General features: G+C 40.7%; 1 protein-coding gene across 1 annotated transcript; it reads right to left on the bottom strand.

Annotated features, from left to right (window-relative positions):
- Positions 1–1,037: 1,037 nt before the first annotated feature.
- LOC128746398 (uncharacterized) lies at positions 1,038–13,331 on the bottom strand. Its single transcript, XM_053843448.1, has 7 exons — positions 13,201–13,331; positions 4,698–4,975; positions 3,342–3,767; positions 3,157–3,283; positions 2,687–2,740; positions 1,237–1,382; positions 1,038–1,162 (listed from the first exon to the last, which is right to left on the bottom strand). Exons 1-7 carry the CDS (start codon positions 13,329–13,331, stop codon positions 1,038–1,040), a joined length of 1,287 nt encoding a protein of 428 aa, XP_053699423.1.
- Between the last annotated feature and the right edge of the window lie 4,283 nt (positions 13,332–17,614).

Raw genomic sequence — 17,614 nt, 5'->3', positions numbered from 1 at the left:
TAACAAGTCCTTTACGCAAGGCAAATTTCCTGATATCTGGAAACAATCTTACATGTTCCCCGTCCATAAGCGTGGCGATCGCCGAAATGTTAAGAACTACAGAGGTATTACAAGCCTGTCTGCTGCCTCTAAGCTTTTTGAAATTATCGTCAGCACCGCTATCCTCAATCGTACTACGAATTACATATCCATCTACCAGCACGGATTCATGCCAGGTCGGTCGGTTTCAACTAATTTGCTCGACTTCACTTCCTCTTGCATCGCGCAACTCGAGGAAAAAGCACAAGTGGATGCAGTATACACGGATTTGAAGGCTGCATTCGACCGGATTGACCACCGCATCCTCTTGCGAAAACTGCAGCGTCTAGGAGCCTCGCAACGACTATTGTGTTGGCTTGGCTCATATTTACGTGATAGAGTCTTGCAAGTCAAGTTGGAATCTACCGTTTCATCTGCGTTTACTAACAAATCCGGTGTTCCCCAAGGAAGCAATATGGGGCCTTTACTCTTCATCCTATTCTTCAACGACGTCGCGTTACTACTTGAAGCCGGTTGCACTCTTGTTTACGCCGACGATCTCAAACTGTATCTTAATGTTCGCTCTATCGATGATTGTCATCGGTTGCAGCATTTACTAGATGCCTTTGCGAACTGGTGCAAGTTAAACTACTTGATTGTGAGTATAGCCAAATGTGAGGTAATCACGTTTCATCGCATTCACAGCCCGATTGTGTTTGACTACCATATTGACGGAAGTATCCTCCGAAGGGTTGATCAGGTTAACGACCTCGGCATCTTACTCGACTCTAAACTCACGTTTAATGATCACCGTTCTAATATCATTTCCAAAGCATCCCGGCAGCTTGGATTCATTGCTAAAATTGGAAGAGATTTCAAGGACCCTCATTGCCTAAAATCCTTGTATTGCGCACTAGTCCGTCCAGTACTTGAAAATTCAAGTGTAATTTGGCTACCTCATCAGCTCACGTGGACCTTAAGAATCGAACGCATCCAGAGAAGGTTCATTCGTATGGCTCTTAGGGATTTACCTTGGCGGGATCCTGACAATCTTCCACCGTATCCAGCACGTTGTCGTTTGCTGGGCCTGGATACTTTGGAACGGCGCCGTAAAGTTCAGCAGGCAACGTTGGTGGCAAAAATTCTAAACAACGACATCGATTCACCGACGTTACTTACTAAAGTCAATTTCCGTGCTACGCAAAGATCTTTACGCACTACATCGTTGTTGCATGCCGTTTTTCATCGTACCACATTTGGATTCCACGAACCGATGACTGCATGTGTCCGGACTTTCACTCGGGTTGAAGAACTCTTCGAGTTTGGAGAGCCAACTGGAAAATTCACGCAGCGACTGTGGAACACTGATTTGATATAATTTTTAATTGTGGACCTTACATGTGACTATAAATTCATTAAGACTTTGTCAGATGGATATATTAAATAAATAATAATAATAATAATAATAAATAACATTACAATCTTGGCGCACTCCAAAGAAAATTAAAAAGCGAAAAGTAAACGTGAGTTAGAACCGCTTATTTACATATACCCATAGTAGTGCATGTAATCTAATACTAATGTAATGATTGGCAGGTAAATTATATTCTCCTCTATTTTTATTTACTTTCGCGGAGAATCATAATTGCGGAAATCCCATTGAATTAAATTCAGCAGGTTGTTTGTGCCTTTGAGTTAGTTTTAATTGCTTTAATTAAGTTATCTATGTATATGGGGATGAATTGGCAAAATGGACTATTCTTGCATTTCGCACAGAGTGGAATGGATGGAATTTCTTCCGATGTTTTGACAAAATTTGGAAGCTATTTGAGTTCGTTTCAAGAGCGGCATATAAGTTGTTATACTGTTTAATTAGCTTTTATCGTGATATTTGGGGAAAATAGAGTAAAATGGACCACTTCCCGAAGTCTGCGTAGGATGAAACCATCGCCAATCGATTTCCTGCATTTTTTACATAAGAATAGGTATTTTGTAAGATTCCAAACCAGCAGCTTCTAATACTTGGGATTACGAGCTCGTTTTTACCCATTGTGCATGGGGTGGGTTTACTGTCAAATTGACACTGACGGATGCGTTGACGCAGCATTCTGTTCTGTTTGGCCCTTTGATAAGTTGATGAAAACGTCAAAAATGACGGGTGCTTTACAATCGAAGACAATTCCACAAACAACTCGATCAAAACCATAGCAACGACGCTTGCTGATCACAGTCAGCGTGCCATGCATGTAGCACAAAGTAACGTCCGACATTCAGAATTTTGCAATTAGCATCTCTTGTGGGCTTTGTCCATGTGTTGTAAATGTTAATCAATAATTTAGAACAAATTTGCAGTATTTTGGCACATCTACTGGCGTTGAAGTCTTTTGTTATTAAGTGACGAACCCACCATACCGTTTCGTTCGCAATAAAAAACTTCAACGGCAGGTTTTTGTCGAACAACAACAGCCAGTCAAATCAAATAACAAAATTTAATAAAGTCTTTATTTAGAACATACCTAATCAGAAGAAGGTGTAGGTTCTGTTATGTGACTCCCATTAGTATTTTCGAGCTTCGATTAGGAGAGACTGTTATAGTCTATAGGATCCTGCAATTGTCCCGTGCTCTAGCGGTGAGATCCTTTTTCTTTAAAATCCTCTCTAAACTTACTTTCTTATGGTACCACAATCAATACAAATCGGTTCAGCGTTTCCAAAGGTATAACTGTTTAAAGAAAGAAAGGTTGACACAAAAGAACGATTTGTGGGACCACCCGAACTTTTTTATTATCCAATAACTAAATTTGCTCATTTGTACAGGATTAAGGGAACTTTCTCTCAGGACCTTAGTTTTACCGTAAACAAATATGAGAAGGTCCGCCAGATATACAAAGGCGTTTTATTTTTGCATGGGTTTAAGCACGAGAAAAACGAGATTCAAATGAATAGTTGTGGGAATTCGTGACATTTGAAGAGAAAAAACCAGTTTCATGCATTTCTGCTTACTATTATTAAAGTTAGATTTGATTTTCTGTATAAAGTTTTTTTCCTCTTTGCCGAAATAATGAAACTGTGAATTAATAATACATTAACTAAATATAACCTTAAACCAGTAGGTTTTTACGCGTATAAATTTCTTACAAAAATAAATTCTGCTCCTCTCGTCTCTTTTTTTTCATGGCCACAGCTTCGTTGAAATTGGATAGCGCTTTTATGAACTCGGATACTGCGTCCGGCCGGTTTATGTTGAATTTACTGATTACCGTGTCTGAAAATACACAACTTAAAGTTCAGCGTTTGAAAGCGAATGCAACACGAAAACTTACCGAGGAGAATATCGGTTATGTGCAGCGCTTTGGCGGCCAGTGGCGCTTGGGCGTACCTCGAGTTGGGCGCCGCTCGTCCCGTGTACGTGTAGCGACTGGAATGGCCGAACAGATTTTCCACGGCTATCCGCAGCAAATCGTACGCTGTCTTGCTACTCAAACCGTGGAAAGTTTTGCCCAGCCGTAGCGAACCCTCTTCGCTTTGGGCAAATTCTTCCAACTTCTGCAGCTCTTCGTCACTTTTTACGGGTAATTTTGCGCCACCCATCGTAACATACCCCGGCAAGCAGTAACCGCACTGCACAGGAGAGCTGTTCACATTTTCCGCTGCTGCACTTGCACCGCTCGCCGCTATCGTGCGGGCCAAATTGTCCATTTTTTTATCGACCACGTCCAGTTTGCTGCTTAGGGTATCGATTTTAGCATCTGCAAGGGTAAAGAACATTACTCTTACTCATGCTCGTCCTCATTTTCATTCTCACGCTCGTCCTCCTCATTCTTCCATTCATACTCATTTTCAGTCATATTCTGTTTTAATACTTTCCTTAGTTAAATGTTTAGTTCCTAATATATTTACATTTACATAAATTTAAAATATAAAACTTCGTTGCGAAAAGCAGCTACTACATTTCAACGTTCTTGCCTCCTCTTCCTCTTAAGCGCATTTGAATTTAGTTTTGTTAAAGCCCTTATCAACTCGGATTCTGCTGCCGTTCGGTCTATCCCGAATTTAGAAACTACCGTATCTGGAAATACAAGATTTTCGTATTAAAATAGGAGTCTTCCCATGAAATTTTGTTTTCGCCCTACAACAGTGGCGACAAGCGACCTACCCAAAAGGATTGTCGTTATATGCAAGTCTTTCGCGGGCAGTGGCCCCTCAGTGGCCATTGAGTTGGACGCTGTTCTTCCCGTGTACGAGTAACGGTGACTGCACCGACCGAACAGGTTTTCAACGGCTACTTGCAGCAGATCGTAGGCTGATTTGCTGTACAAATCGCGTAAAGCTTGACCGAGGCTAAGCGAGCCTTCTTCGCTTTGTACAAACTTTTCCAGCTCCAGTAGCTCGTTGTTGTCTCGCACGGGAAACCTAACCGTTTCGATTGTCACATATTCGGGCAAACTTCTGCGTATCAGCGCTAAGGACTGATGCAGATCCTCTATCAACCGTTCATTGCAAACTAAATTGTCCACCTGTCTTTGTACGATCTCGAGGTGTTTGGTTATGGCATCGATTTTACCATCTATAAGAGGAGGTAATTACGAAAGTGAAATTTTCTACAGCGTTTCATTCTCACTCTTATTTTCACACTAATTCTCAATCTCAACCTCACAGCATCATCATCATGTACTCACCTATTTCGGTTAGTTTCTTCCAAATATCAGCCAAACCTATGGCATTGGTGGTGGTTTCGGTTGCTCCTTCCGATGTCGATGGGATGTTGTGTGCGGAAAATGGCTGCTCGGCTGAATCTATCATCGATAGACTGGGAACTGCTGATCGGAGATAAAAATCGTTAATAAAATTGGTGGTCATAATTAAATGCGGTTTTACTTGCCTTGAGAAGTGCTCGGATCCGCTGGAATCCTCGTTACTTTTATGTTTGGCGGCAAACGATATACTATCTGCTGACCTGTAAATACGGGAAAAGCCTGATTAGTCATAATTACTTAATTAGTTACAATTACTTAAAAAATAAAAATGCATAATACAGGTTGTCGACTTAGATTCGAGAAAAAAATTCCCCAGGTTTTTCAAAATCCGAGAAAATTGCTCACTCGCAAGAACTCAGTTTTCAGCACGGAATGCGGCCAAAAAGATTAGGACGTCGAAATCAAACGGTCATCGCGCAAAAAGAACGTTTGAATCTGCAAACCTGCAAGGTACCAGAAGCAGCCAAAATGAGCTCTAAAACAAGACGCTAAAAGGGCGAAAGCTGAACGATACGATGCTTGCTGGGAATTGAATGAATGGAATGAATGAAATGGAGAAGGCAAACGGGAAAGCGACCAACGTAGCTCCTGCTATCCCAAGCTCATACCTAGCGCCTCTACGCGACCGTACCCGGGTAATACTCTATTGAGTAGCTGAGCTACTCCTGATCTTAAAACTGCGATTTTGGGCAGCTGGCTGAGCTACACGAACTTGTTAGCAGGTAAGCCTAATATGTTATTTTAAATATTTGTTTTGTTTAAGGGGAAAGTCGAAAAAATCAAATTTTTTTGCATGTTTCAAGAGGCCTACACCTTTAGAAATATTCTACCAAGCGGATTGTTTGATATCTGATCTCGTTGAAAAGTTACGGCAAAAATTGTAGGGTTACCGGTCACCTCAAGGGAAGTGCATCATTGTACGAAACTTTAAATGCGTTTTTCTCGAAACCATGTTTTTTTTCAGCTGGCGGTACGAGTATTTCAAAATCTAGTGGTCCGATATTTTAGGTCAAAAACCGGGTGAAAAATATCAGCAAATATTTCCAAAAAAAATCCCGCTTTGTTAAAACAAATTAAAACCATGCGTTACTTATGATTTCTACACAAAATTTAATTGCTGTTGGTGACAAGATAATGGGATAAAAAGTTCGCATTTCTTTGTATGAAATTCAACAAAGCCGACTGGGTCTACTGGCGTTAATAGAAATAAAAGATTTGAAAACCTTCTCGAACTTGCCGTGAGGAACAGGTATAATGAACTTGTTGATGATAAAATCTCGTACATAAAATGGAAAAACTCTGGAACAAAATTGAACGACACGAGCTGTCAAATATATAAATGCAAATAATAAGATGCGGTTGATGCCAGGGTAAGTCGCTTAGAACATTGTGGCAGGCTCAATTTAGAGAACAGCTTATTTCAATGATTGCAATTGCGGTACATTCATTTCACAGTTTATGGCACACTATTGCCCACCTTTTTGACATTTAAATTTTGAAATGTTAGAAATTGGCAGCCCTGTCAATGTTTGTTATTGTCAAAACGATCAAATCAGTCTGGCTGAGCTTAGGCGAGTTTGACAGGTTCCACACGATCAGCACCTCGGCGGCACAGTAAGGCTAGTTTACAGTTCCGAAAACTGACTCCGGGATTTTGCCTCCTGTGTGTTTTAAATGGGCATCGGGAATTCAATTCCCGTGACGGGAAATGAAGTCTACATAACGATGACAGTTTTCCAGAAGTGTAAACCAAACAGCGGAATTTGCGCTTTCGAAAAAGTATCTCTACAAACTCTTTTTCCCGCGGAAAAAATACATTCTGAATTGTTTCCGAGCGGAAACCACAGTTTAATTCACATTTTAATTCGCAAAACACTCTTCCCGCGTAACGTAAATAAATAGTTTTTTTCGCTTGTGGAGGCTTGTATAGAAAAGAAACGTCACCGGAAAATTTTCCCGTGCCAAATCCCGCGTCAAAATCCCGCGTCAAATTCCGTGATTCGTTTTCCGAACCGTAAACTAGCCTTTAAGACACAGACTGTACAAAATTTGTATGAATGAGGTAAACGGAATGTTCTCAGTGACTTACCCTTGGTTTCGATCGAGATGTTAAATTTTGCTAGCAGAATTAGGAGTACCGTCCTCTTTCGGTAATTGATGTATGATCTTTCGGAGTACAGAACCCAAGTAAGAATTCGAATTTTATTGTACTTTTACTGCGGTTTTTATGACCCATTTTGGTTAGCAGCACCATCATAAGTGTCTAATAAAACTAGCATTGTTACTTGGGAATGAGGTTGAAAGTCTTCAAACACTGGCAAGTACAACTGTGTACAGTTAAAAACTTACTTTTAAAAGCACTTACTTTTGAACAAAAATAATTTTAAATATAAACTTACTTTTAAAGACCACATTGAAAGTATACAAGCAAAATGTAATAAATATATGAGATGTTTATATCCTCTCATTAACAGAAATTCTAGACTTTGTCTGAAAATTAAACTACTGATTTTTACAAATTTTTAGACCGGCAATTTTATATGCCGTTCCGATTTGGTCAAGTTGTTGTATTACGAGGAAGAAGAGTCTTCAGAGGATTCAAAATAGAATTTTGAAAATGATTTTGAAGCGTCCTCCTTGGTTTAGTACATTAGAATTACATAGACTTACTGGTGTTGAAACCCTAGAAGCTATGTCAAACAAAATTATTTCAAATTTTCGACAAAAATCGTTTTAATCCTCTAATGCGATGATTAAGTCTCTTTATAAATCATAAGTTAGCTAGGTTAGATACATATTAGGTTAAGATTTTATTTTTATTTTTTTCCTTACGTGTAGGTTTTAATCCCTACTGTTAAATAATCTTAATTGTCGTAACAAATCATAAGAAATCATAATAAGGCCATTGCAAATCATTTTAAAAGTTTTTGTCAACACCCCCCCCCCCCTCCCCTTGGAAATTGGCTTGAAAAATCGGGGGGGGGGGCAAAAAAATAATTTGTAGGATATGAGTTAAATTTTTTTATAAAATCAATTGTCTGTAGGCTCTACAGCCTGAAAAGCTTGAAAAATGAGTGTACGAGTTGAGTTAACGCTTCTAGCATGATATAGAAATGGAAATTCAAACAGCGGAATTTCCGAAAATCGGCCAAAAAAATTTTCTTTCGTTTTCGTTTTTAAAAGCAAGAATTGATTTGGCTTTCACGTTTAAACTTAAAATAAAAATGCCTAAAATCCATATTTTTTTTTGCTCGATTTAAAAATTCTCTTTGTTTTTTTTTTCGATGTTGGTGATCTGTTTGATTTTATCAGGTAAAGTGTTATAAATTGAAGGGCCAAAAAACGAAATGCACGTCAGGCCAAGATTCGTGCTCGTCGGGTATTTTGCAGTCTGTTGCCAACATTTAGAGACATATTATGATGGTAATTTGGTTGGTGTAGGACCTTGTGGATATGAATAACCGTCTGCATATCACGTAAGGCTAGGACAGGTAAGATGGTATGGTTATCATTCGAGTATAGTTGAATAGTTGAGTAAAGCATCGGCAGTTGGAATATGGTTTTCAAACATCTGTTTTGCAAGTAGAATCAATATATATAGAATGCCTGTGTCGCTGCAGTGCTCGTGGTAAACATCACACATTTGAAAATTACGTATTTACACTGTATGCGTGTGTGAGTGATCGACTGGAAACGGGAATCTGATTGTCAAACTAAAAAGGCAACCAAATAAAAAATCCTTCTGCTTTTCCGTAAATCACGTAGGATAAATCACCCGATTTGGTCGTTTTGGGGGAATATCGTCGGCAGGAAAATTTTCTATTGGGCAATTTGACAATGTAGTTCCCGTATCCAAGACACGAACCAGCAACATGTTTGCCACCAAAATATCCATGAAACACCATCGACACTGGCATTCTATATATATTGATTATACTGTTTTGCACTTAAAAGAATACAATTTTAAGTTGTGATTTGCTAGCTTGACCCCATGCTAATGCTAGGTATTGGATTTGGAAATGAATGCAACCGTAGTAAAACAATAACAGTGTTTTTCTTGGAACGAAGTAACTCACTTTCCTCATGGCTCCGGATAAAGTTGAGATTTTCTGCTGTAGATGTTTAATTTGCCGATCCCAAGATAACGTTGAGTCAAGGTAAATACCGAGATATTTAAAGTCATCAACTTTTTCTATCACAGTTTCATTGACACAGAGGCTTAAGTGATTAGTTATTTTTTTCCTAAGTGAGTGGAATACCATATATTTTGTTTTTGTCAGGTTAAGTGAAAGTAACTTCGCATCAAAGTAGTGTGACAGAACTTGCAGATCATCTTTCATTGACGATAATACACTGCCAATGTCAGCATCATCCGCGAATAACCTTGGTATCCCATTTAATTTTAAATTCCCAATGTCATTGATATAAATAAAAAATAACAATGGACCAATGCTGCTACCTTGAGGTACACCAACTTCTATTTTTTGCAATGAGCTACGTGCATCGCCGATCGTCACAAATTGCATTCTATTTGTTAAGTAACTGCGAATGATATTATTTGCAACCCCTCTGATTCCGTATAACTCTAGTTTTTGCATTAAAATACTATGATTTAGCGTATCAAACGCTTTTTTAAGATCGCGGAATAATCCCCTGACAAGTTTTTTTGATTCGATTTTTTTGATTATGCAGCCTACTAGCTCTGTGATAGCTATCATAGTCCCACACTTTTGTCTAAAACTGTACTGAAATTTGTAGAGCAGGTTGTGAGCTTTGAAAAAATCTAGAAGTCGTACGACGAGTAATTTTTCTAGAATCTTGTTAAAAACCGAAAGTGTAGATATTGGACGATAGTTACATGCGTCGAAGGGGTTCCTAGTTTTGAAGATTGGCACTACTCTAGCTGTTTTAGGCAGTTAGGGTATTCTCCAGTTTCAAGGATCTTATTAAAGGCTTGACTTAAAATGGATGCAAATGCTCGGGGATTGCTTTTAATTGTTCTTGCGGTTACGTTATCCGGTCCACAGCTCTTATTTATATCTAATTCTTTGATTAGAGAAACAACTTCGTTTAAGCTAGACGGACGAAGAAAAATTGTATTGGCTACACTTCTGATATTACTAGCAAGGCTAGCAATCGTTGGATTTACTATGTTGCGTGCAAGAATTGCACCAATACTCCAAAAATATTTGTTAAAAATGTCGCAAACTTGTTGCCTATCGGAAACTTTATTTCCATTTTCAGTTAGGTTTATTTCTTCCTTCCCTTTTGACCGCCCAAAAATTATGTTGATGTTTTTCCACACTTTCGAGTGACAAGTGGTACTCAGAAGAGTTTCATAATAAAATTTCCTATTCTGTTTTTTCGTTATTTCTACTTTCCTAGTCGCGTGATTAAGCATCGTTTGGAGGTTTGCATCATGAGGATTCCTTTGAACCTTTTTCAAGTATTGAGTTTTTATTTTCATTAATCTCCACAGATCAAAAGTCATCCACGGGCAATACTAATTTTTAGCACGAATCTCTATGTCGAATATTTTTGTGCATGAGGTAAGCAGCTGGTGGTATTTTCCGATGATTTCAGAAAACAAGTTTCAACATCATCCACAGACGCAATATTGTTTATATATTCGTTGAACATTGTAGAAAGTCTCAAATTGTCCACAACTTTTTTAGTAAGAACTTGCTTTTGTTTTTTGCCGGTAAGACACATTGTGGTCAAAATTTGCGAATGGTCACTTAAATTGGTAGCAATTGCATCGTTACGTAGGCGAAAAGCGTCACTTATTTGACACACAACATGATCCAGGATATTGTTGCTCGCTGGCCGAGTTGGGTTTGAGTTGGAGCATATAAAGTCATATGATTCAAGTAAATTCTTATGCACTCAAGTCGCTTTTTACGCGCAGGATACGTCCCGCGTAAAAAAACCACGTATATTCCGAAAACCGCGTAAAAATAGTCGCGTAAAAAGAAACCGCGTAAAAAGCGACTTCAGTGTATTTAACCACGACGTTATTGTTGGAAAGTTTTACTGGAACGTTGACGTCCCCCACAATGTAGCAAGGTGTATATTACGTAATAGAACTACGGGAAAAATCACCAAGTTTTCCAGAATCCGAGAACAATCGCTTACTCACAAGAACTCGTCGGAAATAGAGGCAAAAATTGTGCAGTATATGCACGAAGTTAATCTGAGCTGTCAGAACATCTGATACGAAGACAGCTTTAATTACGTCCCGACGTGCTTGGAGTCGAGCAGTATCCCAAGATCATTGACGCAATCTACACGCCGAAAAGGTATATTTGATTTTAATTTCGAGAACAGTTTCAAGTCGTCGGTGAAAACAAGTCGAGGACGTTTGAGCACTTGGCCAACGTCGTTATAATCCCACGGTCCAGATGGCTACCTTGTGGAATTGCGAAAAAGTGGTGAAAGCCGGTGAGATAAGCCCATCAGTTTACGAGACGATTCGACAGATAAACCACTGGAGCAGCGACCCTCCAATGCTCAATTTGTCCAGTTTTGCGACGGTGATTTGATGATTTAGGTTGTCGAAAGCGGCGGAGAGGTTCTTATATAAGACGTTACGTATTGTTAGTAACTGATTTTACGTTCTACGTTTAGCTGGCATTTCCTATGTTTAAGTTCGTGTGCTACGTTAAGGAACGCCCTACGGGGTAGTCAGACGGAGCCGTTGGCAAGTTTGCTAATCTGTTGCGTAATCTTCACGGCGGTCGTCAATTGCCGCTCGTATTTTCCCGACCCAATTATATACGTTACGACCTTTTGGTGAGTCGAAGTCCGAGAGTCGGTCCTCGTCTGCATGCGTCGCCAATTGCGCACCGAGGTACCGAGTCTGAAGTAGGGGTTCATTCCTTTCCTGGCTGTCGGCAGTAGAATCTTAGTACGCAAGGGCCATCGACGAGAACGTTCAGCGCATGCGAAAGACTGTCCCGGGAATCACGCGACAATTGCGTCGTCGTGAATACTCTCGTCGAGTAAATAAAATCGGAAGCTGTCCGTCCAGCCGTGCCACCCTCCGCAACTTCAATTCGACCGTTAGCACACGAACAAACCAACGTGCGTGGAGGGCCTAGCAGTCGTTCGCCTTAGCAAGCATCGCTTGCACCATATCTACCGGCAACCAGGTTCAACACCACTGAAGGTTCGGTGGTTGACCAGTCCATCGTCAGGCCGCGAGTAACGTCAAAAACCATGCGCGCAGGTAGGTGGGAACCTTTTTCATGGCCATCAGTTTAGATTCCGGTGGTTTCGACCGGTGGTTTCCCCAATCCTCGGGAGTGGTGCAAAGGCCACCGTGTTCACAAAATCCTTTCTTCCGATCTCGTCACGGTTACATTGATGTACTTGTACCCCAGGTGAGGGGCGGCTCACACAGCGTCTGCTTCCGAGCAAGCGGCTGATTATGAAATGCAGTATCCTGCAAACTATACCTAAGATGGCAGACCCGTCAGCGGGATGTAGGTATCGCGACTCTGGTAAGGTAGTATACCGAAACACTCACTTATCAGGAACAACGAAGAAGGAAATACAGAACGGATCAATCGGTATGGGACACGGCAAGCAACAAGGAAACGAGTAATGGATAAAGGTTGGATTGGAACTTGGTACCTGGAAAGTTCGAACTCCCCATGAATCGGCACGAGCTGGCTTGCTTGCTCGAGAGCTGCATCGACTCGGAGTGGAGATTGCTGTTGCTGCTATACAGGAAGTTTGATGGTCAAATTCCGGAGCAAGGGAGGTCCGTGCAGTAGGTCCTACTGCAGGCACTTCTTTCAAGTACCACATCTAAGACAGTAGCGGTAGAAAAGCAGAATATGGTGTCGGTTTTGTAGTGTTGGGAAAGCAAAAGAAACCAGTTATACGATGGAGGCCCGTAGATGACCGTATATGTGTGTTGAGAATTAAGGGCAAATTTTTCAACTACAGTCTAATCAACGTCTACGCACGGACAAACGATAAATCCGATGATGCTAAGGACGAGTTCTACGCCAGGCTCGAGAGGACCTATGGAGAGTGTCCAAAACACGACATGAAAATCAATATCGGAAACGCAAATGCGCCTATCAGCAGGAAGGAATTCTTCCGTGCAGTCATTGAAAGACATAGCCTTCATCTGTCGACTGAATAATAATGGTCCAAGGCTCATAAGTTTTGCCGCGGCCAGAGGAATGGCCATCTGTAGGCGGTGCTACATTCCACGTTTGAATATTCGGATACATACCTGGAGGCATCCAAATGGAGACTCTAGCTCTCAGATCAATCATGTCTTGATTGATGGTCGACACTTTTCGAATGTCATCGATGTACGGTTTTTTCGGGGGCCAAATAACGACTCTGACCACTATCTTGTAGAGAGTAAGATTCGTGCAAGGCTGTCCAACATGGCGAAAGCTCTCACTGACGCTGGAGGACGCTGCGTTCCAGCATCAAGCGGTTAACGGCAGATGGCGTAGCATTGGAGTTCACCGACGAATCGCAGAACAGCAGGTAGAACGAGAAGATATAAATTGGCTGTGGAAGAACATCCATGGTGCCATCGAAACAGCTGCGAGAGGTGGTAGGCACAACGCGTGGAAGACAGTGTAAAGCACCAAACACAATGCATACGGATTTTACTACGTTGCGGTAATTTGACAGTTTTTCCATGGGTTTTCTGTCAAATTTCCGCAACGTAGTAAAATCCGTATGCATTGTGTCTGGGCCTTAACAGCTGGTTTGATGCCGAATGCCAGAATAACAGATGCAAAGAACCAGTCCAGGAGTTGTATGCTCACAGCGGCAACGCGTCAAAACAGAGAGACTAGAGCTGCGGAAAAAAGGCTCCATCGTCTAAAGAAAGCGAGTACGAGGAGCTCGTGCTCACCGGCGCAGAGGAGCGATACGCCAGCAATGACACACGGAGTTTCTATAAAACGGTGAGATGCAGGAATTTTTCCATGCCTGTGATGTGCAATGATAGTGCTGGCAACCTACGGATCATTGTCAGTATCTGGAAGGAAGAACAAAGGTAGGAGGAGTGGTTGGATCGCCTCATTTGCCCTATTTTTAAAAAGTATAAGGGTCCATGCCTAGTGGCACGGGCGCAGGCTTGAAGTAGGACTACGAATGTAGAGCAATTCGTCTCCCAATCGTAACACCGGACAGAGCATTTCCCACCAATTTAAGCCGTTCTGCTTCCGCGACCAAAATTTGGGTTTTCTAGCTGATTTAATATTCTATTATAGCAGCTTATTGTCAATTGCAAGTAAAATTGTACCATCCAAAGTGCGATATCGCTCATAAAAGTGCTATTTTGCATTAAATCGTTTCGGTATCTTCGGCGCACTTTTTCGTTATCTTCCAAGCAATAAGTGCGCCGAAGAAACCGAAACGATTTAAGCTAAAATAGCACTTTTATGAGCGATTGCACACTTATTGATTGGACAATTTTCCTTGCAATTGACAATAATAGATCGATGTTTCGAATCCAACACGGTCGGCGTAATTTACACTCCACACCAAACAATAACCGGCTGCTGCCGAGTTTTACCACCTTTGCCGTGTCCAGAAAGGGAGATAAAATCGTAACTCTCATTATTATTTGTAACTCAAACAACGCGAAAATGATGCCGTTCGCAAAATCAATTCAACTGCTTCATATACTTATTCAGTAGTTCTTAAAAGAACTGATTGTTTTCTACCAGCTGTTAATAATACGAATCGAAGAAATTTACTGCTTGGCAGCAGCTTTCTTCGGACCAGATTCTCCGTTAGAACTTCTTTTGGCTTTAGAGTTTTCGATGCCTTTGCTATGGTCTTCATTGACTTAGTAATCTTGCTTCTCGCTAGCAAGTTTGGAAGGCGAACGAACCGGAAGCGCCAGTTCTTTGTTTGGACCAGCTTTCTCTTGTTGAAAACTAACTTCAAAGCCTTTTTCACGAATGTGTCCAACTTTGAAACGTCACAATTGTAGCTGGCGGCGATATACTTCTAGACGGCTTGCAACGAAGATCCGTTGACTCTTCGGTTTATTGGCGTCTCGCTTAGTGAATTTGGATGTCTTCGTTGCCTTATTCCGGGGAAGTAGCAACAGCTGAAGCTCAACGATTTTCGAGCGGATTCTATAGAGCGTAAATTAAATACAATCAAACTTTGATCCCTTTGATTCAAAGGGAATTTAATCCATAGCTCTTCTCCTATATATTTCTGTCATCCGTGTTAGGGAAGCATTGGCGTGGGAAGGCAAAAATTTTTAGCAAAAATAAAATTAAAGCAACGTCATGAGTTAGAAGACCGCGAGTCACCACATATTTAACGTTTTATAGATCAAATCAGAAGAAATTCTTCATGATTTAAAGAATCAGCGACATTTGGAAATTTAATTAAAGAAATTTAGTATACAGAAAATTTTCATCTCTTCATAAACAAATTTGTTCGTCCTAAAAAGGACGGGTTGTGGTTGAAAATCCGGCCAGCAGAATGGCTTGAATGTTTGAAACAACACCTCCCAGGGCAATGGTGACAATGGTTACCGGACAGAGCATTTTCCATTGATTCAAGCTCTTCCGCTCCCGCAACCAAATATTCTAATATAGCAGATAATAGATCGATGCTCCGGTACCAACGCGTTCGGCGCACTCTACACCAAACAATAATCGGCTGCTGTCGAGTTTTACCACCTTTGTCGCGTCCGGACAGGGAGATAAAATCGTAACTCTCACTCACTAAATCGTAACCCAAACAACGCGAAAATGATGCCGTTCGCAAAATCAATTCAACTGCTTCATATACTTATTCAGTAGTTCTTAAAAGAACTGATTGTTTTCTACCAGCTGTTAATAATACGAATCGAAGAAATTTACTGCTTGGCAGCAGCTTTCTTCGGACCAGATTCTCCGTTAGAACTTCTTTTGGCTTTAGAGTTTTCGATGCCTTTGCTATGGTCTTCATTGACTTAGTAATCTTGCTTCTCGCTAGCTAGTTTGGTAGGCGAACGAACCGGAAGCGCCAGTTCTTTGCTTGGACCAGAAAATTTTCATCTCTTCATAAACAAATTCGTTCGTCCTAAAAAGGACGGGTTGTGGTAAATTATGTGGTTGAAAATCCGGCCAGCAGAATGGCTTGAATGTTTGAAACAACACCTCCCAGGTGACAATGGTTACCGGACAGAGCATTTTCCATTGATTCAAGCTCTTCCGCTCCCCGCAACTATTTGGTTCTAATATAGCTGATAATAGATCGATGCTCCGGCAACCAACGCGTTCGGCGCACTCTACACCAAACAATGATCCGCTGCTGCTGCTGCTGCCGCTGCGCTGCGTTTTACTAGTTTGTCCTTGCCGAGTCCAGTGAGTAGTGATGTCCGTTAATCGTTCGATTAATTCAACTAATCGAATAATTATAAAAATATTCGAATAATTTTTAATCGAATACTGCCAGCACGAGTAGTTGAATTAATCGAATAGTTCAAAGGAAATAATATGAATGCGAATAATCCCCGAATAATGGCCGCTAATCGTTCATAATCGTTCGATTAATCGAATTAATGAAAAAAATATTCGAATATTTCTAATCGAATACCACTAGCACGAATAGTTGAATTAATCGATTAGTTCAGACAACGTTCGCCGATTAATCGCTAATCGAATAATTGAAAATTTCGGACATCACTACCAGTGAGGGAGATACAATCGCAACTCTCTGCTGTCTGTTCGGCACCGTACCGATGCCAATGCGAAAATGATGCCGTTCGCCGGCTTACTTCTGATTATATACCAGAGCAAACGGCAGCAAGTTGTAACAAAGGCGGATCAACGTAGGGTAGAGAATCATAGACACGAAAGAAAGGCGGTACAACGTACAACGAAACCGTACATTGTTTGAACAAAACCGGTGTCCGGTGGTTCCTTAATGAAGAGCTACCAGTTTCTGCAGAGCAACCTAATATGAAGCATCGTCTTCATGCCACCGAAAACCAGTGGAAAGGCCGCAAAGCGCGATAGGAAAAAGAAGAAGAAGCCACGCCACTAGGAGAGCAACGCTATTTTCTTTCATTTAATGCCGACAGGGATGGCACGGCAACGGGCATGGCAGACGTGCACTCACAGTTGTGTGTGGTTGTGCCGGGTGAGTTTGCCAAGCGCGCCGTCTCGGAAGATACCAAAGTATACCAGCCTATAGTAAATGTGTCTTGTCAGGCTTCTGTAACTATACAATTAGCCCTTTTTAGGGCCTAATATATAAATGAAGATGCAATTCGATTTTCTCACTAAACGCTTTGCCTCGAATTACGAAGTGGCGCAGTTTTCTTTTCAAAGAATTTTGCCAGGTAATGTGGCTTTTCCGTTTCATGCTTTCCAGAAAGAATCACGAAATGGCATAATTTTGCATATGTAGGTTGGTATATGATCAGTTGTATTCAGTAAGTATGTTATAGTACAGGACAATTATTCAATAACTTTTTCTGCTCATTAACGAGCGCTTTTATTGAAACTGTTGGAAATTGGTGTGGAAATTTTATATTTAATAATTTGGCTAAACTATAATGGTCTTTTCGACTCCATAATGGATCTGTTGTGGGAAAGTTGCTGGAAAGAAGGCAACTTATTAAAACAAAATGAAACTGTGAATGCTTGCATCTGTTTGTTCATTTGTTACAATAACCTGATGCTTTTAACATGAGTTCGCAATATTTGTCGTAATGCCGTTTAAACATCCAATTACTGTACGTGTTAAAGCTTGGATAAATAAACTGCCAACTTGTCATGTGCATTTTTAAATGAGGAATATCATTCATGAGAAAAATCAATTCAACTGCTTCATATACTTATTCA

The sequence above is a fragment of the Sabethes cyaneus genome, chromosome 1 (assembly GCF_943734655.1).
Source record: "Sabethes cyaneus chromosome 1, idSabCyanKW18_F2, whole genome shotgun sequence".
In the NCBI taxonomy this organism is placed as follows: Eukaryota; Metazoa; Arthropoda; class Insecta; order Diptera; family Culicidae; genus Sabethes; species Sabethes cyaneus.
The sequence above is the reverse complement of the archived record's forward strand: the minus strand, read 5'-3'. Positions and strand labels throughout refer to the sequence as shown.